Source organism: Amphiura filiformis, chromosome 18, assembly GCF_039555335.1.
Source record: "Amphiura filiformis chromosome 18, Afil_fr2py, whole genome shotgun sequence".
Taxonomy (NCBI): Eukaryota; Metazoa; Echinodermata; class Ophiuroidea; order Amphilepidida; family Amphiuridae; genus Amphiura; species Amphiura filiformis.
In genome coordinates this window covers 16473989-16498116 of record NC_092645.1, presented here as the reverse complement: position 1 = coordinate 16498116, position 24128 = coordinate 16473989, and the positions used below count along the sequence as shown (strand labels likewise).

The following is a 24128-nucleotide window of genomic DNA, read 5'->3' as shown; positions in this document are numbered from 1 at the left end:
TCATGACCTTTATATAACTCGACATTTTAATGTTATTAAAACGTTTTTACCTAAACCAAAACCCAAAATATAACTTCTTTAAAACGTTTTAAAAACGTTTTTGTGTTTGCTGGGCATCTAATGGCGCACAGTGTCGACGTCCTATACGATAAATATAAATTTAATACTCCGTTGGTGAGCGACGGGCGAGTGGTATTTCACCGAACGCAAGAAAAGGAGTTCTATCTGATTGGCTAGCAATCGATCGCTTAGGTCGCTTAGTAGTCAACTGCAAACTCAAAACTGAGCAATGTGTTCAATTCGATTGAAATCGATATTCTATTATTGCCGTAGATAAAGAGAGTGATAGTGTGTCAATAATGTACATTGTATTGCAGCTGGATTCTACATGCATTCCTTTATATTATTATTTTCTCAAAGAGGTGAATATGATCAAAATTTTTACCCAGGATTTCAAATTTTTACCCGCAAATTGCAGTTAAACATATCCACAGCAAAATACCGGTCCTCACTAATTAGTGTATTTAATTTCCAGTTAGTGTATTTAAGATAAAACCTGACAACATATAAAATTTTCTTGCAATAGAAATATCATATGGGATACTGATATGGTAGGCCGCAACCGCCACAACGTGGAGCTGCTACGCGTAGCTGACTTTTTGCTCCGTGGAGCCAAATTGACCAATCATGATCATGTTAGAGTTTTTCATTACTCGGAGGTAAAACTGACCAATTAAGTACGACTTACTCATTACGTGAAGCGAATTTATTCATTAAGAATTTGCCAGACGAGCGTCACGTAGTTGCAAGATATCCTCGGTCACGAAAGTTATGATTCAAAAAGTAGTTTATGAAAAGTACGAACTGACTTATTATTATGATGGACATGCACTCATAAGAAACTCATACAGTATTGTACATAACTATATAGCTATAGGCAGAGTGGTGGTAAACTATGCACACAGTTCTGCGATCTGCAGTGTATCGCCGGGAGCTAATTTGTATAACTTGTGCGGTGTCCCTGCGGAATTCGACCTTCAGCAAACTGCAAACCAGTTCGGATTTACTTTATATACTAGTAGTAGGCCATACATACTGTAGTTACTGTCCGTTTTCCTATACACAATACTCAGTGCGCTCACCATTGACGCGTGACCTCTACAAATAGTGTATGTTAGAAGTATAGGTCATTGCCTAGTTGACGTCACTGTGTAAAAAATAACCGGCCAATATTTAAAGTATTCTCTGAAATTCTAGAAAATATAGTTTTGTAACATGTCCTAAATTTTTAGCTAATTTAGGTGTTTGGAAATATTGGTACTTTAGTGTTTTAGAAGGATATGTAAACGACAGATAACACCAAAAAATATGAAGAAATTATTTCTAAACCGTGTTAAGTCATTAAGCTTCTCATTTTCAAGAACGCTGGTTAACAATAAGCAGACTATTGTCTCATTTCGTAAACAAAAGCCCACAGTATTGTTACCTTGCGTTCGCTTTATAATCGTTCACCCAACTGAAACTCTAATACCAGCTCATTGCTCATTGCACAGGTAAAACAGACACAAGTGCAGTGTGTATTTAACCAGAGAAGATCTGATGTAACATAGTTGAGCTGTTTTCATTGAGTGTTATCTTGGTTTAATAGCTTTTAATGGGGTTTAAGTCCTTCAAAGGTCGTGGTGAATTCTACTGTAGACATGACTGCATCATGATTATTTTAAAGTCAACAACATTCAACAATATGATCACCGTGATAATATGACAGTATCAGTACCGTGGGTGTCAGTGATCCTGGCCTGACACAGTAGACAAACAAACAAACAAACACGCCACACACATGACACATGCATGCAAGGTAACATTGACTATACACTAATCAAACAATGGTATTGATCCTGTACAACTGGTCGTGGTTTATTTACAATCGATTCATTTAAAATCCCCATAGTAAACATTAATTTTGGCAAGAGTTTTTCTCTCTGGAACGAGGATGCATCCACTGGCTCCGCGTAATGAAAAGATCTAACATGATTGGTCAATTTAGCTCCGCGAAGCGAAAAGTAAGCTACGCGTAGCAGCTCCACGTTGTGGCGGTTACGGCCAGCCATATACTGATCATGCGAAAATCGTAAAACATAGAATAGAAACAGTGTGGCAGGCTCTCAAAATCTCAAATTGTATGCTTAGCCTGAGTCGCACGGCCTATCTCGAACAAAATCACCATGCGTAACTGTTGAAAAACGCGAGGATTCATCGTACTATCACGGCAATTTTTAACACGAAGATACAGGGATGATGACGGTGTGTGGCGATATATTAAAATTTTAAAATTTTAACATTTTGCAGCCTAGGGCCTACCAGTTGAAATTTATAATTTACAACGGCAAAGATTCTTAAGTAGGCTAAAACACAAGAAGCAAAGTCAGCAATAAACCTACTTACGTTATTACATGTTGCGAGCTATTCGGCTTTATTACTTTATATACTAGTAGTAGGCCATACATACTGTAGTTACTGTCCGTTTTCCTATACACAATACTCAGTGCGCTCACCATTGACGCGTGACCTCTACAAATAGTGCATGTTAGAAGTATAGGTCATTGCCTAGTTGACGTCACTGTGTAAAAAATAACCGGCCAATATTTAAAGTATTCTCTGAAATTCTAGAAAATATAGTTTTGTAACATGTCCTAAATTTTTAGCTAATTTAGGTGTTTGGAAATATTGGTACTTTAGTGTTTTAGAAGGATATGTAAACGACAGATAACACCAAAAAATATGAAGAAATTATTTCTAAACCGTGTTAAGTCATTAAGCTTCTCATTTTCAAGAACGCTGGTTAACAATAAGCAGACTATTGTCTCATTTCGTAAACAAAAGCCCACAGTATTGTTACCTTGCGTTCGCTTTATAATCGTTCACCCAACTGAAACTCTAATACCAGCTCATTGCTCATTGCACAGGTAAAACAGACACAAGTGCAGTGTGTATTTAACCAGAGAAGATCTGATGTAACATAGTTGAGCTGTTTTCATTGAGTGTTATCTTGGTTTAATAGCTTTTAATGGGGTTTAAGTCCTTCAAAGGTCGTGGTGAATTCTACTGTAGACATGACTGCATCATGATTATTTTAAAGTCAACAACATTCAACAATATGATCACCGTGATAATATGACAGTATCAGTACCGTGGGTGTCAGTGATCCTGGCCTGACACAGTAGACAAACAAACAAACAAACACGCCACACACATGACACATGCATGCAAGGTAACATTGACTATACACTAATCAAACAATGGTATTGATCCTGTACAACTGGTCGTGGTTTATTTACAATCGATTCATTTAAAATCCCCATAGTAAACATTAATTTTGGCAAGAGTTTTTCTCTCTGGAACGAGGATGCATCCACTGGCTCCGCGTAATGAAAAGATCTAACATGATTGGTCAATTTAGCTCCGCGAAGCGAAAAGTAAGCTACGCGTAGCAGCTCCACGTTGTGGCGGTTACGGCCAGCCATATACTGATCATGCGAAAATCGTAAACATAGAATAGAAACAGTGTGGCAGGCTCTCAAAATCTCAAATTGTATGCTTAGCCTGAGTCGCACGGCCTATCTCGAACAAAATCACCATGCGTAACTGTTGAAAAACGCGAGGATTCATCGTACTATCACGGCTATTTTTAACACGAAGATATAGGGATGATGACGGTGTGTGGCGATATATTAAAATTTTAACATTTTAACATTTTGCAGCCTAGGGCCTACCAGTTGAAATTTATAATTTACAACGGCAACCATTCTTAAGTAGGCTAAAACACAAGAAGCAAAGTCAGCAATAAACCTACTTACGTTATTACATGTTGCGAGCTATTCGGCTTTATTACTTTATATACTAGTAGTAGGCCATACATACTGTAGTTACTGTCCGTTTTCCTATACACAATACTCAGTGCGCTCACCATTGACGCGTGACCTCTACAAATAGTGTATGTTAGAAGTATAGGTCATTGCCTAGTTGACGTCACTGTGTAAAAAATAACCGGCCAATATTTAAAGTATTCTCTGAAATTCTAGAAAATATAGTTTTGTAACATGTCCTAAATTTTTAGCTAATTTAGGTGTTTGGAAATATTGGTACTTTAGTGTTTTAGAAGGATATGTAAACGACAGATAACACCAAAAAATATGAAGAAATTATTTCTAAACCGTGTTAAGTCATTAAGCTTCTCATTTTCAAGAACGCTGGTTAACAATAAGCAGACTATTGTCTCATTTCGTAAACAAAAGCCCACAGTATTGTTACCTTGCGTTCGCTTTATAATCGTTCACCCAACTGAAACTCTAATACCAGCTCATTGCTCATTGCACAGGTAAAACAGACACAAGTGCAGTGTGTATTTAACCAGAGAAGATCTGATGTAACATAGTTGAGCTGTTTTCATTGAGTGTTATCTTGGTTTAATAGCTTTTAATGGGGTTTAAGTCCTTCAAAGGTCGTGGTGAATTCTACTGTAGACATGACTGCATCATGATTATTTTAAAGTCAACAACATTCAACAATATGATCACCGTGATAATATGACAGTATCAGTACCGTGGGTGTCAGTGATCCTGGCCTGACACAGTAGACAAACAAACAAACAAACACGCCACACACATGACACATGCATGCAAGGTAACATTGACTATACACTAATCAAACAATGGTATTGATCCTGTACAACTGGTCGTGGTTTATTTACAATCGATTCATTTAAAATCCCCATAGTAAACATTAATTTTGGCAAGAGTTTTTCTCTCTGGAACGAGGATGCATCCACTGGCTCCGCGTAATGAAAAGATCTAACATGATTGGTCAATTTAGCTCCGCGAAGCGAAAAGTAGGCCTAAGCTACGCGTAGCAGCTCCACGTTGTGGCGGTTACGGCCAGCCATATACTGATCATGCGAAAATCGTAAAACATAGAATAGAAACAGTGTGGCAGGCTCTCAAAATCTCAAATTGTATGCTTAGCCTGAGTCGCACGGCCTATCTCGAACAAAATCACCATGCGTAACTGTTGAAAAACGCGAGGATTCATCGTACTATCACGGCAATTTTAACACGAAGATATAGGGATGATGACGGTGTGTGGCGGGGCAGATGACCCATGACAAAAGACCTCGTTACAGTCGGTTTTGATCAGGGTGATAAGAAAGGAGTTTTTTTCGGCTCTTTTCTTTATTTTCAAGATTTACAAGTCTGTGATGCTTGCCTACACTGCAAATGTTCCCGAACACGTGACGCCTCTCAGACGCGTCCGAGGTGTTCATAATTGTCTCTTTAGAACACTAGTGTATTTGAAAATATGATAAGCCTTGCACATTAGTGTTCTTTTAGTATAATGTAGAACACATAGTATTGATCAGACGTGTCACAAGTGTTCTGAATGATTATATTGAATACTGGTGTTCAAAAATGGAACGCATGAGCAGATAGAGGCATTGGAGATCTGCGACGTGTCAGTGAGAAATACACGGTGCTCCTTTGAAGGAGGGATATAAGTAACAACAACAACAACAATGGCGATACAACGTGGAGACGCTTCCGGGAAACGCTATAACAAACTGTCTTTTCCAAGACAAATGGGATGATAGTGAGAGTAAATTCGAAGGATTTAGAGAAGAATGAAATTCAGGGCAACTTTGGGAGCGACTCGGAGCCCGTATAGCTGTTGACAGCGATGAACAAGCATAGGAGAGACACAAGAGGGTGACTATGGCCGAGCGATTTTAATCGCATTAAAATGCGTTCAGCCGGGAGATACGATCGGCGAGGGTTCGAGCCTTGGGCTTGCCTTAGGTGAAAACTCTCTGATTTCATCGGAATTCTTCGGAACACCGCCATTATCTTGTTTATACTAACATGCATTTGTTTATTGTCGAGTAATGACATTTTGAAAATGTATAAATAAAGGTTGAACACCAGCATTCTGAAAATCAATGTTTGAACACGTGTCATGTGTTAAAAAACCGTTACATTTCTTTCATGTGTCCGAGGTGTTCATAGATAGTAATTTTGAACACCAGAGTTTAAAGGATTAGAACATGTTACACTAGTGTTCTGAGGTAATAACACCTGCGTTCTCTACATTAACACTAGTGTTCTCTAAATAAGTTGAACACGTGTCATGTGTTAAAAAACCGTTACATTAATGAACGCGTTCCATGTGTTCTGGCCAATTTACAGTGTAGAAAAGAAGCAGGCTTTATAGAGAGGGCTTTTCAACAACTGATCATTTGCATGTTTTTAACCAAGCTTATCCACATACAGAGGGGAGTACGGCAAGGGGACACAATCTCTCCCAAAATATTCACAGCTGCCATATGAACAAATTTTCAAACTAGAAGAAAGAGGTATTTAACATCGACGGAGAATCATGGTTACTGACCTGATTGCGGTTGATGTACGGTAGCTCTTACATCATCATCAGTTGAAGCCTTGGAAGTTCAGCTAAATAGCTTGAATATACTGAGAGCAAGAAAACAGGAGTCAAAGACATCATGAAAAGGATTGGTGAAGTGAAATGGAGATGGCGCAGGACATGTGGCACGAAAAAATTATAATAGATGGACAAAAAGAATCATTGAGTGGCAAGCGCACTCTCTAAATGTAAAAGAGTGAAAGTTTCACTCCCTGTCAAGAGTGAACTGATTTTCACTCTTATCGAGTAAAATTGGCTCCTATTTGAGTGACAAGAGAGTAATATAATTCACTGATTCACTCTAAAAAGATTGATTAGTTTTCACTCAATTAAGAGTGAATTACCAAGAGGAAGGCAAAGACGAAGATGGCGAGATGACTTAGCAACATATAGACCCGGCATAATAGAGGCAACACTTGGGATGCAAAAGACAGACAGAAATGGAAGATTCTTGAAGAGGGCTTCATGCTACAGAGGATGAAACAGACTATGAGCTGAGGTGGGATGCTTGCCTGCATGTGATAATTTAAAATGGGAAAAATTCCCACCAAAGCGCGCGAGGCCTCATGGGGATTTTATTACGCGTCGTAAGGCATCGTCGCGTATACTGCGCATTGGGCGCGTAGATACGCATTGACGCGATCACCACCAACAAAAAGGCACCAAAATTTGCACACCGCAAAATTTATACTGATTTATAACACAACTAATAGGATATCCGTGGGCAAAAAAAGGAAAGAAGTTTCATTTTATAGGTCTAAATAACAGGTCCCTATAAGATCTAGCCCCGAGGCAATGGGCTGCTGCGGAGATAACGACGTTCAACCGATTAAGGTAGGTTTAGAAGCTTTGAGAGACGGAAACCAAATTTCATACCATGGGTTGGCGATTTGTTTTAGTTTCCTGAAAACATTTGGGTGAACGTTTGATACTAACTATTCAAATGATAGATTGCACCAATTTGTGATCAATTAGTAATCTATACTTATTAGAAGAAAAGCGCAATTGCTGCTCTAAAATTAATATTTTTACCCGTAAATCACGGGTAAAAAACTCGAGAATAGGTCATGTGGATCAATCATGTTGATAGAAAACGCGTATAGACGCGAGTACGAGCCTCGCGTAAAAAGTGCGCATAACAACCGTTGTCATCCAAGCGCATTTAGTCATCAACGTGATGCATCAAGAGGCAAAAGCGGCTTCCTCTCTATTTTCTGTCAAGTTTGGGTTGAGAACAAGATCCTTGAGATAGTAAAAAGTTTTTGAAAGAGCAACTAAATGTTGAGAGGGGCGGAGGAGATCGAGGAAACATTTTACAAGGCGTTATCGCCGTAGTGTCCGATATCTCAGGCGCTATGGCGGCGTCACCAGCCGTTGCCACCGACGTTGACGTTGGATCGATCGAAATACATGAACTAAGTGACACAACACGCGGGCGTAGGCCTACTTTTAGACAGGTAATTTAAGCAGTATTTTGTATAAGATGGGTAAAATAATTGTATGTAGGCTAGGCCTATATGCTCTTGTACCTAGTCCGAAGGGGTTTTTGGAGGATCGTATAGCAACTTTTGCACAGTAGTAGGTCCTATTTTTGTGGGACATGAGAGCACATTGGACACACCATATTGCATTCTGCATACGGTACGAGGAATGTCCTTCTAATATGAAATAATTTTGATTTTTTGAACAAATCATAACAGCTCCCAATTTCACCCCAGGGTAGAGAGAGGCAAGTAATGTAAGCGCCTTGCCCAATGCACAACACGATGGCACCGCCGGGGCTCGAACCCGCAATCCACCGGTTGCAAGGCAAAACCCCAGTCGCTGCGCCACCATGCCCCATTTTGAAATTCATAAACGTAGGCCCTATAGGACATGCACTATTTCACAATTTGTTTCAAAAATTCCAAATCATTTTCTTTTCAGCCCGGTGATCTAGTTCAAGATGACGATTTCGATGGGCCACTTGACAACCGGAAATGTCGCGATTTGCCGTGCTTGGTCATTTTTCTTGCATTTTGGGTCGGAATGGTAAGCATTAGGGGCTGGCATTTTCTTCGGAAGGGGGTGTCCCAAAAATACATGGGGGGTCATAGAATTTTCAGACCAAAAATAGGGGGTTATGATTTTTTAACACCCAAAATAGGGGGGTTATAGAATTATTTAGGGCTGGTGACTTAAAATTTTCGCGCGCTGCGCGCGCATTCTTTAACTTCGCAGTCGAAATGTGAGTACAATCTATGCAAAATTTTTACACGCTCCGCGCGCCTTCTTTACACTTACAATAAAAATTTTACCGCGCTCCACACACTTTCTTCACTTTTAAGTTTTGACGCGCTCCGCGCCTTAGTTGAGTCTGTGTAGTTGGAAGGGGGGTCATAAATTTTTCGACCCGCGATAGGGGGTCGTAAAAATTTTTGCCCGCGATAGGGGGGTCATAAAAAATTGACTCCGGTCACCGACATATTTGGGACCCCCCCCCCTTCCGAAGAAAATGCCAGCCCCCTTAGGCCTATGAGGCTATAGGTTATTATATATAGACCATGCATTATAGATCATCGACACACGTCCCCGTATATCGTTTGACAAAAGTTGCTTGCCCCTATCGACATGCTAAAATCGCTTGCCCCCGCCCCCTATGACATGCCAAAAAATACCCCCAACCCATTTGACATGCCAAAAATCTTTGCCCCTTTACACAATGCTAGATTTTGGGGATCCCCCAATTTAAAACCTGAAATTGTCAATGCGAGCGTAGTGAGCAAAACATTTTGTTTTTGAACGTTTTCTTACTGATTTGCTGCAACATATAGCCTATATGCACCTTCAGCATTAATTTTTCATGCAACACATTCCGATTAACGAGTCAATTTCGTAAAAGGAAGAATTCTAAATAGCTCCTTATGGTCTTCCATGGTCTTTCCCAAGAATTTGGGATCTGAAAATCCAGAATGCATGGATCCATACAATGAGACCAGAGTCATATTATCAACTTATGAAATAATTGTTAGCGGTTATTTAAAGAAACATGGAACATGAATTTGAACAAGTTGCACGAGATACAAAGGTTATCATATTGGACTATAGATTATTGTAATTTTTCGAATCGGCTCAAACATGTCACAAATCTTGAATCGAATATTTAGACGTTACTCTGTTGTTTCATCCTCAGGCTTACGTAGCATTCCTAGCTTTACAAACCGGCCAACCAGAGCGACTCTTCTTCGGTGCTGACAGCTATGGTAATGTGTGTGGCATGAAGAATAAAGAAATCACAAACATCACCCTCTCTGGACGGGACATGACGCAAAACCCGTGAGTCGAAAGAGTCTCAAGTTTAGGTCTGATTAGCAGGTCTAAACCTTAAACCTACTCGTTTGTTCCGTCTTGGTTTAGTAGTTCTTGAAATAGCTCTTGATATTTCGAGAAAATATCTCAAAATTGAATACATGAATAGGCCTTACAAAAAACCCACCCAAGTCCATACTGTGGCTAAAAGCATGGGATATTGTTGCTTGTCCCTACCCAGCTAACACACTATACGTTTTCACGACGTTCGCTTACGTTGGACTTAGGTTGTCATTTACGTTGTAAACCCCACGTAAATCTGTGAACTCGTATTCGTGTAGTGACAACGTTATTTTCGACGTTGATTTTTGGACGTTGACATAACGTCATTATGACGTTGTAATGACGTTGTTTCGACGTTAATGCAATGTTTGACCAGACCTGGTGACAACGGTTGAATAATACGTTCAGAAAACGCTACACAAATTAATACGAATCTGAAAAATAGTTTGGATGTTGACACCATGGAATTTAAATTTTTCCATTCCAAGGAGATGGTTGTCCAGCCAAAATTTCTCCATCGTGTCGTCTGACGATCGCCTTTAGCGTGAAACTCAAAGTAACGACTTCTATTCATGAAGTTCTAAACTTTGAATTTTTATACGCTCTCCTTTTGGGATTGAGCATCATTGTTGCCGGATGTTAATATAATGTCATAATCACGTTGTCGACTTGTCTCGACGTATAAAGCACGTGGTTAAAACGTCGTTTAACGTCGTTTAAAAGTCACGAACTGACCCAGATACAACGTCATCTACGGACGTCGTTAGTACGCAAATTTATGACTTTGTTTCGACGTATAAATCACGTTATTACAACGCGGTATAAATGTCATGGTCTGACCCCGATACAACGTAATCTACGGACGTCGTAATTACGTTAATATGTGACAACGCTATTTTTGGACGTTGATATAACGTCATAGTGACGTTGTTTCGACGTTCACAACTTGACGTCGAAACAACGTCATAATGATGTTACATTATACGTTCGGGAATAACGTTGTCACTACACGAATACGAGTTCACAGATTTACGTAGGCCTACTTACAATATCCATATAATACATTTTTACGACATTATAATAAAACTTTTAGACGACGTTGTAACAACGAAAAATTGTTAGCTGGGTAGGCCTGTCTTGTATAAAAGTTGTACCTAAATCCACCCTCTAGCTACGTCAAAATCACTTTCCATGGACTTGGATGGGTTTTGTATTCAGGTTTTCAATTAGTACTTTTCACGTAGAAGCTTATGGCCAGCCATAAGCTTCAATGCATTCCATACTTTATTAGTGAATTTTACTATTTTCATTATCTCCCAATGTTTTATAAGAAAAAGTGTCGAATTAGTCTCAACTATCATGGTATACCACGTTTTCGACTTATTCAGCATTTTCTTGATGATAGCCTATCTTCGGAAATATGCATACACCGATTTGGAACTCCTATTTTTCATTTGATACCGTATCAATTTATTACACGATTATTATCAATTATAATAAAAACACTGTAGACTACCAGTTTTACGCTGTAGGCCTATTAAATGTCAGTAATTCCATAAAGAATTAGTCGCATTTACAAGAAACATTTACATGATCTTTTCGCATGAATGCTTGAAAGGGACAACATTTAATGTTATACATAAGATTTAAAGAATTTGATTTTCCAAATATATCAGCTCACCTTCCTTTAATAGCTAACTGTTCGACCCACCTCTGCTTGTGATTATTGTTAAATCCTTTACAATTTAGCCCAATTATTTAAAAACAATCTTTTTCTTCTTTCAGCTATGTGTTCTACTTCGACTCCTCCGCCCTTCTTCAGGCATCAGCCTCTAAGCTCCTCTGCGTGAAATCTTGCCCGACCAAAACACTCCTAACCCTGGGTCAAATAGCTGACTTCACCCGAAACACATCATCAAAATTATGCGATTACGATATTGACGTAGACAAGTACGAGAGCGCCGAACAAGGTGACATGAAAGACTGCCCTAATACCCCTGTTTTAGCCAGCAGGGTTGTGATGAATCGTTGTTTCCCATCCGATGCTTTGGGTACTGCGTCCAAACTACTGCATACTGATTGGATTGAGGTAAGGGACGCTGCAAAAAAAAAAAACGCGCAGAGATTTGTAACCCTTCTTTTGCACTAACCCACAGGCCTTAGCGTATCTCGCCCCGTGGTATCTCGTTTCTATGATCATTCTTTCTGACAAAAGTGTAATGTCTCAAAAATAATTTGTGTCCATTTAAAAGTTGTGAAGAAATTAAATAATAATGGATGCATTTTCAGAGAAGGATATATTAATGCATTTTCTTTAATGTCAGTGAACAATATCAAACACTGCACATTATCAACCAATACTTATTTTTTCCTCTCCCCGTAAGAGAAGCTCCCTAAAACGTTCTGTAGGCCTATATGAAAACACACTTTAAAAATAATTTTTTACAAACATTTTTTGACAAATATTTTGTCAACTCTTAAATAACGATATGTTAGAATGTTTACAGTAAGTTATCAGAAAATGTTTTTGAATGTTATGAAAACGTTTTATACCCTTTATATACCCTTTATATAACCCGACATGTAAACGTTTTCTGGGAACCTTTTCTAGCCTTGTGCGAATGATGTCGAAAACGTTTTGTGTTTGCTGGGTTAAGGGATATACCGTGGATTCCATTATTTCAGCCCAAAATATTTATTTATTATAAATTTATCTATTATTGTGCAATTTTAATCTGGAGTGATAACCTTTGCCTTAATTTTAATCCTCAAACATTGGGCTATTCCGGTTGAAATCCGTACACCCCCTGCGGAAGATATGACCTTGATCTCCCATCTTGTGTTTATGTTACCACAGGAAGCAATGAGTGATATCACAAAGAGTTGGCGGGAAATTTGTTATCTGTCTCTGATAGCATTAGGTAAGGGCTATAATCAGCAATACACTACTTCATCAATACAAAGATCTGCAGGTGATATAAGCAATGCACTACTTCATCAATATACAGATCTAAAGCAAATGTAAGCACCCGTGTAAGTAATACTATAGGCCTACTTCATCAATACTCAATCAAATCTACAGTAAATTTAAGCAATACACTTACTACTTCATCAATACACATATATTGTATGCATACGGTATTTGACCATTTTGGGTTAAAACAAATTGCACATTTTCGCGAATTCGTGAGAATTTGTTCAAATTTACGTTATATTTGACCATTTTAGCTTTGAAATAGCAAAATATTTCACGCGCTTTTGTACAAAGGGACTAGATTCTCTCTACTTCAGATTTTTTTTCAAATTCAAAATCCATCCCCCAAATATCGAAATAAATCTACGGCACTGATGTTCTTCTTGTCTTCTATAGGTTTGTCCGTAGTAGTGATGGTTCTCCTTCGATACTTCGCTAGTTTCATCATCTGGTCTATGGTGTATGGCTTTATCCTGGGCAGCTTGGGCGGTACCGGATATTTATGGTATATGTGGTGGGAAAGCGACAAGGAACTCAATGAAAAGCCAGTGGAAAGTAAGAATAAAGTTATGGCGGGAAACCAAAACTTGCAGCTCCTTGCGTCGTCCTGGAAGAATAAAGGCCGTCACCATCCATGCAAGATATACGTTTACAGAAGGAGCCAAATGATTAGCCTAATTCTTTACCATTAGACTTATATTCCCATAACAAAAGTCGCATGCTTGGTGTGGTTGATGTTCGACACCCATCTTGTAACCATGTTATAGGCCTAGAGAATGATTAGGGAGAGGCGGGTAGTAAAATAGCTATCGCATAGGCATGTAACCTGTTCTGCAAATTAAGCAATTCTTTCTGTTTTAGTGATCGCTCCCGTTTTCTCTCGCGTTTACTCAGCTATTCCGCCATTGTTAGTAATAATTGTGGCCTATGGCAAACATTTAATCTAAGAATTACATTAAAAACAATATATTTTGTATTGTTACATTTAAAACAAACTTTATCATGTTTATCCCCTGCATTATCTTTAGTGCGATTGGACCAGGACGCCGACAACGTAAGGGCTCTAATTATCTACGCAAGTGTCGCATCGGGGTTTACGGTAAGTTTATTTGTTAACGTTTCCGAGAGCTCTCATTGCACCAATTTTAATTTAATTACCAATTTTTCAATTGTATTTGAAAATAGAAGATTCAAGACCCACACATTTTTAATAGTGCTAACAAATTTATCATGACCTTTTTAAAGTATGCCAAACAACATGAACAAGTGCACACACTACATATTTGAAACCCAAAGAAAATGCCAAACCCTTTACGAATTTTAGGCCTATCGCCAGCGTCTGTGTAATAATTAAAAGTTATATCAACCCGTATTTCATATCAAACATTGTAAAAACAGTATATTCCATGAAAACTCAACATCAGAATTAAGAACATCATGATTAGATTTAGAGGTTATCCAAAAGAGTATTAAAATTCATATTTGCATTAAAGTGCAGTTAATTTTGTTTATTCTTTCGATTTTCATTTCATGATCTGTTCAATAGCTACTCATTCTGCTCGTCATTCTGGTTCTACGTAAACGTATCGCACTCGTTGCAGCTCTCTTCAAAGAAGCAGGGAAGGCGTTGGGAAAGATGCCATTTCTAATGCTGCAACCATTTTGGGTAGGTTTATAAATTTACAAAAATACTTTGTATTTTTCCGTTATAGCTTTAGCGCCGTATTAATATTTTGTGGTAAAATCATTGCATTGGATAAGGAGAACCAGGACTCACAATTGGCTATACACCCCATATGGAAGATATAAAGCATAGTCTCGACCTAGGTTTCATTATCATTGAGGTATAGGACTTTTTATTTTTTTTGGAGAAGAGCAGGTAGGGCAAATACTTGATTATATTTCTACATGTTCATACTACATACTCTGAAAATTTTAGAAAATTCGCACGAGTCCTTTTTGTTCCTAAAATGGGGGTTATAGCGCCCTCAACGGGCACTCTCTCCATAGGGCTACATGTAAAGACCAGTTATAGACAAATGGCCCTAAAATAAAACGGACTTGTGCGAATTTCCTCAAAGTTTGCATATGATGTAGATTTAACATCTGGAATGTAATGCAAGTGATGTCGTTGCTGCTCTTCTAAATTCATTTTTAAAATCCCCCCCCCCCCGACCAAGGTGATCTCCCACAGAGGGGGCATAGATTTCAATGACACCACACATTCACCCCGACCAATCACATTCATTTGAAACAGAGTCACATAATTTCCCCTTTGTCATTTCTTCCACAGGGGGTGTATGGATTTCAACTGGAATAGCCCAATGTGGGTAAAATGCTTTTGATACTTACCCAAAATTCTATGACATTGGGCCCCGCCATTGGGCTTGTTCAAATTTGCAGTTTCTATAATCTGCCACGTTAAATCTACTGACTTAACAATGAGTAAGGTTTAGCGGGTTTAGAGCCGCGCCGTTCACTGAAGACGGTCCCTTTTGAACAGTAAGCAAAACAAGCAAACCTCGCCTATCTGCTAAATGTAAACGTTTTTGGTGGCTCAAGAGCCGTTCACTGAAGACCGCTTCTTGTTGAAAGAGCCACCAAATTGTTTTCATTAGCAGATAGGCGCGGTCTGCTTGTTCACTGTTGTGGTTAGGGGCAGTATTCAGTGAACGGTTCTTTTCAGAGCCATTAGCACTAGTACTAGTAGGCAAGGGGCGGCCTAAATGTACGTCGCAATTATTGTAACTCGCATTGATGTTTGTTTCAAGACGGATTGTATCACAACTGATCAAAAATGCCTCCCAATTACGACAACCAAACGTCTAGCGTTGTTTTCTCAGAACGCCAGAACTTTCTCAGTCATTATAAAAATATTGTTGCAGTGTTTTTTCATACAAAACGTTTTGACGACCTTTATAAAACCCGACCTTTAATGTTATTAAAACGTTTTTACCAAAACCAAAACCCAAAATATAACCCGTTTAAAAAGATTTAAAACCGATTTGTGTTTGCCTTCACTGTTGAAACACTGTTTAAAATTGTGTTGTTTAAAAAGACGTTGTTTAAAGTGTTGTTGTTTAAAGTTTTAAACAACATTGTTCAGTTGTTTGTTATAACATGTTGTCTTGAACAAGGTTGTATAAGTTTTAAACAATGTTGTTTATAAGTTTTAACAACTTGCAAGATTCTAAACAACCTTGTTTAAAACTTAGTAAAATTAAACAACTTGTTTAAAAATTTAAACAAATGTTACTTGAACTTTTAAGCAAGTTGTTTAAACATTTAAACAAGTTGTTTAATTGGTAAACAAGTTGTTGAATTTTTAAACAAAATAAAATTGTTTCGCTTGCCCAAGATCGCAATAGTTGGAGAAAGCTTGTAGTCGCCTGCTCCGCAGCCGACTGATGATGATGATGATGATGAGCGATGCACCTGGTAAACAGCAGTTGTTTAAAATTGTCAACAACTTGTTGTTTAGTTTTGTTCTAACAGTGTTCCTTTTCTTGTTTCTTTATATAGGCTCTTTTAGCTCTTGGAATCCTTGGCGTTTATTGGGTATATATCTATCTGAATATATTAACAGCTGGTCATCCTATGTCCGACGATGACGGTTACGTAATCTACCATAAGGATACTATCACGAAGGTATGCCTAAGCCCATCGGCTATTCGCCTATTGCACGGTTCCGCCATATGCGAGGAGAGCCTCGAACTGGCAATAGACATGAAAGATGAAAGGAAGTATTACTGAACTTTACGCAATGTTATATGACTGGACTGGTTCAATTCCCATTCATGCATTCTGCCAGATCGAGGCTATTTCCTCGCATATGGCGGCACCGTGCAATGGGTGAATTGGTTGTTGTTGTTGTTAATTCAAAAAAAGTAGGCCTAAATCATTTGATTTTTTAGATCGCCCTATAAGCCTACGTTCGCTCCCAACAAATACAAAACGTTTTCGACGTATTCGCAAAAGGTTAGAAAAAGTTGCTAGATACTAAATGTCTGGTTATATAAAGGGTGTTATTAAGGGTACGAGCCCTTAAGATAGCACTCTCCGAAAAGTTTTTCGATAAATTCATTCATTTCTCAAAAAGTAAAAATCTCAGTTCAACAAATAACGGTAAAATGAAAGCCATTATTGGGGGCCTAATTAGGGCCTATCTACCAAAAAAACGTTGACAACGTAAAGAAAGCAACAAGTTTAAAAAGCCCCCACCTCGGCTCACTTTTTCTTAGTCATCCAGTAGTTTTAAAGAGAGTTTTGGAATTAAATCAAATACTGGAACTTACTTTTTGCAATGTTGTGTTTGGAACCACGAGACTTCGTCAGGCAACTGATCCGCTGGACTGATCACGTGCTGGACTTGATCATGTTGATGGACCGATCCCATGCATGAGATTTAAAGTTAAAGTTAAAGCGGAGTCCCCCTTTTGTGTTCAGTGAATGATGGTTGCTAAATGTGCTCCCAAATATCTTCTTTTATGCATGCCTCCTTTACAGTATTGTAAAGGGTATAAAACGTTTTCATAACATTCAAAAACATTTGTTGAAAACTTTCTGCAAAGTATTATATAATGTTATTTAAGTGTTGACAAAATATTTGGCAAAAATGTTTGAATTTATCTCCTCAGTACATGTGGTGGTATCATCTCTTCGGTCTACTGTGGGGTTCTCAGTTCATCATTGCGTGTCTTCTATGTACCATAGCTGGTGCAGTGGCTCAGTGGTTCTTTGCTACGGATAAGAGACAACTCAAATCACCCATACTGAAATCTATACGGAGAGTAGTCAGGTAAGATGCACTTGTGAGAATTTGACCTACAATTATGCTCTTGGATCATTACTAGATAACACACCTCAAAGAGCCCAGAAAACACAAAAATGTTTTTAAAACGTTATAAACACTAAAAACAGGTTAATGAGCGTGTTTTACACTGCAAAAACAAGTGTTTATATTTAAACACCATATTGTGTTTATCAGAGCAACACTTAATAAACACATAATTCATGTTAATGGTCTAACACTAATGTTAATGGTTCTAACACTAATGTTCATAAATTAACACTTGGTGTTATATTACAAACATTAGTGTTTGTAATATAACACCAAGTGTTAATTTATGAACATTAGTGTTAGACCATTAACATGAATTATGTGTTTATTAAGTGTTGCTCTGATAAACACAATATGGTGTTTACATATAAACACTTGTTTTGCAGTGTAGTTTTGGTCAAACGTTTTAATAACATTAAATGTTTATGTTGGGTTATATAAAAGTCATGAACACGTTTTTAAAACATTTTTTTATGTAAACACACTACAACAACATTTAAAAAATATTACTATTTACAGTAACTGTAGATCTGTGTATTGATGAAGCAGTGCATTGCATACATCTACTGTAGATATGTATATTGATGAAGCAGTACTTTGCTTACATCTACCATAGATCTGTGTATTGATGAAGTAGTACATTACGTATATCTACTGTAGATCTGAGTATTGATGAAGCAGTGTATTGCTTACATCTACTGTAGATCTGAGTATTGATGAAGTAGTGCATTGCGTATATCTACTGTAGATCTGTGTATTGATGAAGTACCGGTAGTTCTTTGCTTACATCCTGTAGATATGGGTATTGATGAAATAGTACATTGCTTACATCTATTGTAGATCTGTGTATTGATGAAGTAGTGGCTTGCTTAGGCCTACATCTACTGTAGATCTGTGTATTGATGTAGTGGTACATCACTTACATCTACTGTAGATCTGTGTATTGATGAATATATTACATCACTTTTATCTTCTGTAGATATTGGTGAAATAGTACATTGCTTATACATCTACGATTACAGATGTTGATGGAGTAGTGTATTGCTTACATCTACTGTAGATATTGGTGAAGTAGTGCATTGCTTACATCTATGGTTCATCTACTGGTTCAGTAGTAGGCCTACTTTACTTACATATCTGCTATAATACTAGGTTATGTACATTAAAAAGTTAGTGCATTGCTTAAGGGGTACTACACCCATTGATTTTTTTTGCATTTTTTTGAATTGTGAAGAAATTACAAAAAAAATTTGGACAAAGTGGTATGCAAAATGAAGGGGCAAATCTTCTCGTTTTATTGGTGGCATCGGTATCAATGTAGCTTACGTGCTTTTGAAGATAGAAGCCAAAAGGAGGTACATCACTGATGATTTAAATTCACTTCATTTTGGAAAGCTTACTATCAACGGATTTCGTTAAAATTTTGGATATGTGTTGCTAACACATTAGGGAAATAATGTTGATATATAAAATGGGAATAAATGGTCCCTGATTTATTTTATGACTTCATGAACTTGGTGCTCCACAACTATCAAAAAACGAACCGGTTAAAATGCTTCTATTTTCAATGTCGAGCTATATTTTGTATTTTGAACTTGCAACACTATGTCACTGAAACTTAATTAAGCCATAGGTAACAGGTTACCACAACCACACTACAGCAATGTTGAAAAAGATTGTATTTTTTGTCACCTATACCACCATATTAGGTAGTTTTCCGTAAGCTTCATTTTTGTGATTTTGGTAACTATTTTATATTTATTTGCCCAATCCAACTCAACTATGCAATCTAAATTGTACTCACCATTTACATCCCAAGGTATTTTAGTATATCCACCTCACACATTTCCATTATATATCCAGTAACAGACAAAATATCAAAATTGATGCCTCTGACATTTGATATCACAGACTATCACATGTATTCAAAATTGATGCCTGAATTTGACCTGAACCAATTGACCTATAACCTGACCTTTGATGACCTTATAGCCTTTTTTAATCTCTTTTCCTAACAACATATTATAGAAGATACATACATGGTGTAGTATTAAATTGTGTATGTGGAAGAGATTATTTAGGCCTATTTAATTTATTCAGTGTTATAATCAGTGAGTATATTTCTATAGATAGTATAACAAAGGATTTAATGTATTCTATTCATGTATTCTACTTGGACATGTTCAATAGAATAAATTATGGTTTGTTATGAAACACACATCTCAGTTACCAGGATACAGTAAACAAAAAAATATATAGGGCTAAAATGATTTTCTAAAATGGTTTAAAACCACTTTTTATGTAGAGATATTTTATAAGTTCAGGACATGAGATGATGAACATATTTATATACTTTATAAATTTGCAACAAAAAAAAGAAGATGGGTACTGATGAAAATCAGGGTATTAAATCGCCTTAAATCTACATAATGTGTTGAACAGTATATTGATGAAGAAGTACATTGCAAATATAGTGTATGGAAGGAGTAGGCTTACGTTTCGTGTTTAGTTTTTTGAATCTTTTGTCTCTTTTTTTTTGGTACCGCCACCAGATATCACCTTGGTTCTATGGCGTTCGGATCACTCATTATTGCATTGGTAATGCTAGCACGTATCATCCTGGGCTATATACAATCAAAGTAAGTGAAAAATACTATAGGCCTATTGGAGATTTATTTCATTTTTTTTCATTTCATTTCATTTCATTTCATTTCATATTTATCTAATATATTTCACTTAATTTAATTTAATTTAATTTAATTTAATTTGATTTAATTTAATTTAATTTAATTTAATTTAATTTAATTTAATTTAATTTAATTTAATTTAATTTAATTTAATCTAATTTAATTTCAATTTTATCTTATTTATGTATATTTTTTCATTTCATTTCATTTCAATTTTATTTTATTTATTTCACTTTTTCATTTCATTTCATCTTATCTTATTTTAGTAAATAAATAAACAAACAGAAAATAAATAAATAAATAAATAAATGAAGCAGGGGAGCAAAGAAAATTGGGCTGAAACGGATATTGCCGTTTCAGCCAAATTTTCTTTGCTCCCCTTTTAATATTTAATATTTTTACCTGGTCAGTTTCTATATTGTTTACTGCTATTAATTAATTAAATAACCCCCACCCCCCTCCCGACAAAAATGAAAGAGAAAAGTGCCCCTGGCAAAAATTGAAAGAGAAAATTTGGAAGGCAAAGGAAAAGAAAAGGGATAAGGAGCCCATTTCCCACCAAGATTCACCCCGATTATAAAATACCAATTTTTTGCCCGCACGCGCACCGTCCAATAAAGCCTTTTTTGGAAGCGCGAATTCTTTACAGGTATAGTCTTTCTAAAAAACAGTAAATATATATTTTATCCCACCAATACCGGGTCAAAATGGTGCAACCGGGACATTTTTGTTCGTCTTTACCCCCAATATTTATATTTTGGCCCCACCTCCGACCAGGAAAGCTGGCTTATTGGCTATGCCCCTGATCTTATGTGACCTGATTTTGTATACAGCAGTCCATTTGTGACTATTCCCCGGGTATAATTTGTAATTTGCTTGTTTCCTGCAGGTTGCGAGGATCGCAGGCTCAAGTGGTTCAATATATCTTAAAATGCCTGCAGTGTTGCCTTTGGCTTTTTGAAAAGGTTCTTCGGTTCATCAACAGAAATGCGTACATAGAAATCGGTGAGATGTTTCTTTTGGTTAATAAAAACAAAATTAAGGTGGCTCTTAACAATAATAGCTCTTTGGAAAACCTTTTGATTATACCGTAATCTGTAAGATTTTACATGTCAGTTATATTGAAATGCCTATTTGCACCTGGACTTAAATTCGAGAGAGAAAGCTGCCAGGTGACATATGTGTATAGAGGTTGTGCTTGTCTAAAGATGTCTATAAGGCAGCCATTAGGCCTACAGATAACAGTTTAACGTTCTGTATAATTTTACACAATTCATTACAATTTATGCGTGATCTTGTTTCAGCGATCTACGGGTACAGTTTTTGTCGTGCGGCTCACAAGGCCTTCTCTCTCATAGTCAGTAATGTACTTCGTGTAGCGGCCATAAATTCTGTAGGAGACTTTATTCTGTTCTTGGGCAAAGGTGCAGTTGTGGCTTCAGTCGTTGTTATTGGATTAGAACTTTTGAAGGTAATATGCAGGATTAATGCAAGAATGCCCCACATGCAATAGCTGCCAGGTGCCGTATGTACAATATAGAACGCAGAAATAATGTTGAATGTCCATAGGGCAGCTATTGCAGGAGCTTCTGGCACTAACCCCTCGACATTTAGTCAAAAAACGACAAATTTTGAGATTTGAAATCAGATAATTAAAATAACAAAATTACACTTACACTGTTATACATAAGAAAAAAGGTTCCAAGTAGATCCTAAAGAGAGCTGTCCTCTATGCAGAACCTTAAATAGGTGTACAAAGTTCTTGAGTTATAACCAAAAAGGTCAAAGGTCACGTTTTTGCCTCTATGGGGGTCGAAAACATCAAAGTGCTCAGATTTTGCCAAAAGAGGTGTCAAATTTTTCGTTTTGATGAAACTAGAAAGGGTTCTGCAAAAGAGAAAGATTCTGTAATGACCGGAAAGAGCTATTATTTATGGAGCTTTTGTAATTTTGCAGAACCCCTATAGACCTTTTCAAATCGAAGTTTTCCGAAGTTTGCTTTGACCCCGTTTACAATTCGGGGTCATCGACGCTAACGTAAACGCAACTATACGTCTGAACACAAATCTGCGTGAAAGACACGGTCAAGCGTTGGGCATGGCTTGTACAAGAGATTGATATTTATTTTGCGAAGACCACACGAAGACCAAATCAAATGTGCCGCAGACGACAAACATTTGCATTTTTCTTTCTTTTACCGTCACATTATGAAGTGCGAAAATAGTGGAAGTGTTAGTTCAATACCTATAGAAAACATTTCTCCGTTATGACTCGTGTTGATTTTGGCTAAACATGCTAAAATCTGCTAAATACGTTGTATTTTCACTCAAAAGGGTACGTGATTCCGCTTGATTCATTGTGTGCCAATTTGACCCCTAGCTTACGGAATAAATATACTGTGGTTTTCCGATCTTTTTCCGATCTTGATTTGAAAAAGTCTTATAGCGGTCCTGATGAAAAGTCCCTAAAACCTTTTCCATGAGTAATGAAACATCTTGATTTTGTAACCTCTAATTATTAGACATATCTAGCTGGGAATTGAGCATAAATTATTTTCCTCACCTCAGGTTCTCTATCAGATCGTACGACCTAGTTTTGAAAATCCCAAGATCTAACTTGGTGTTCTCTTCCACCATTGCACACAGAAGATCACCCTCTGCAGGCATTTGTGCCCTATCAGTACATGTATCTTCAAACCAGGATTGGTCGAGCTCCAAGAGGTTAAAAGCTATCTGGCGTCAACCCGTCAGCGTTTTCTCTATTGATAACTAAAAAACTATAAACTTTATACCACTTTTCCCCATATTGCAGGACAAACCTCACGTTCATTACTACGCAGTACCCATTGCATTGGCGGCTGTTGTGGCATTTATTATAAGTCACATATTTCTATCTGTTTATGAGGTAAGATATATATTACACTAGACTTATAATTATTGAAGACCGAATTAAAAAGACTAATGACGTCATGTCAACCAGACCAAAAATGCCGTACGGCGCAGGTTAGCAACCAATCACGCAGCGCCTTTGCCCTGACGTCAGACGCAAACTAGTCTTTTTAATTCGATCTTCAATTAGAATGATATTCCCAAGAAAATAATACAAATTGTGCAGAATTAGGACATCATGTACATGGGGCGAGCCTATAATTATGTTGCGGAATACATCGTAAAATGATAAGGTGCGAGGAAGTGCGCCCATATTTCATTTTACACCAACATATATGCGGAAGTAAAACAAACTACAAACTTAATCAAAATACTGAGCTTATAGGGCCCCATGTACCGTACGTTTCGCTAACGCTAAGCACGCGAACAAAAAAACCCTCTCTTCCTGTGTCGTCCCTCTTTCTCTCGGACTCATCTCCTCTCTTTCTAACTCTTCCCTCTTTAGCTCTTCGCTCTCTAACTCTCTCTCGCCGTTTTAACTCTTAGGCTACTATTCTCTTTAACACTCTTCGATCTGACTTTCTAACTCGTATCTCTCTAACTCTCCTCTCTATGACTCTCCCCTATCCTCTCTAATTCCCCTCTCTCTACTAAGTCTTCTCTCGCTCTATCCCTCCTCTCTCTTAATCTCTCGCTCTCTCTTTAACTCTTCTCTTTCTAACTCACCTCTTTCTAACTCTCTTCTTCTTAAGTACGTGACGACGAATTAAATTATTCCATGTAGAGCCATGGTAGAGGGATACGGGTGGTCATGGACTAAGCGACTTTCCCTCTCCTCCAGGCCCCTCCTCCTTCTCTCCCTCGCTCTAATTCTTTTATTTCTAACTATTCTCTTTCTAATTCTCATCTCTCGTCGA

General features: G+C 37.5%; 1 protein-coding gene across 1 annotated transcript in view; it reads left to right on the top strand.

Moving 5' to 3' along the window:
* The first annotated feature begins 8346 nt into the window (after positions 1–8346).
* Positions 8347–24128, top strand: part of LOC140138995 (choline transporter-like protein 1) — a 17004-nt gene continuing 1222 nt past the window's right edge. The window contains exons 1-13 of the mRNA XM_072160776.1: positions 8347–8502; positions 9644–9786; positions 11608–11911; positions 12680–12743; positions 13193–13351; positions 13825–13895; positions 14343–14462; positions 16319–16444; positions 17434–17594; positions 20189–20275; positions 21213–21328; positions 21628–21794; positions 23135–23227. Of these exons, the coding sequence (XP_072016877.1) occupies positions 8347–8502; positions 9644–9786; positions 11608–11911; positions 12680–12743; positions 13193–13351; positions 13825–13895; positions 14343–14462; positions 16319–16444; positions 17434–17594; positions 20189–20275; positions 21213–21328; positions 21628–21794; positions 23135–23227 (1767 nt within the window). The remainder of the gene's footprint in view (positions 8503–9643; positions 9787–11607; positions 11912–12679; positions 12744–13192; positions 13352–13824; positions 13896–14342; positions 14463–16318; positions 16445–17433; positions 17595–20188; positions 20276–21212; positions 21329–21627; positions 21795–23134; positions 23228–24128) is intronic.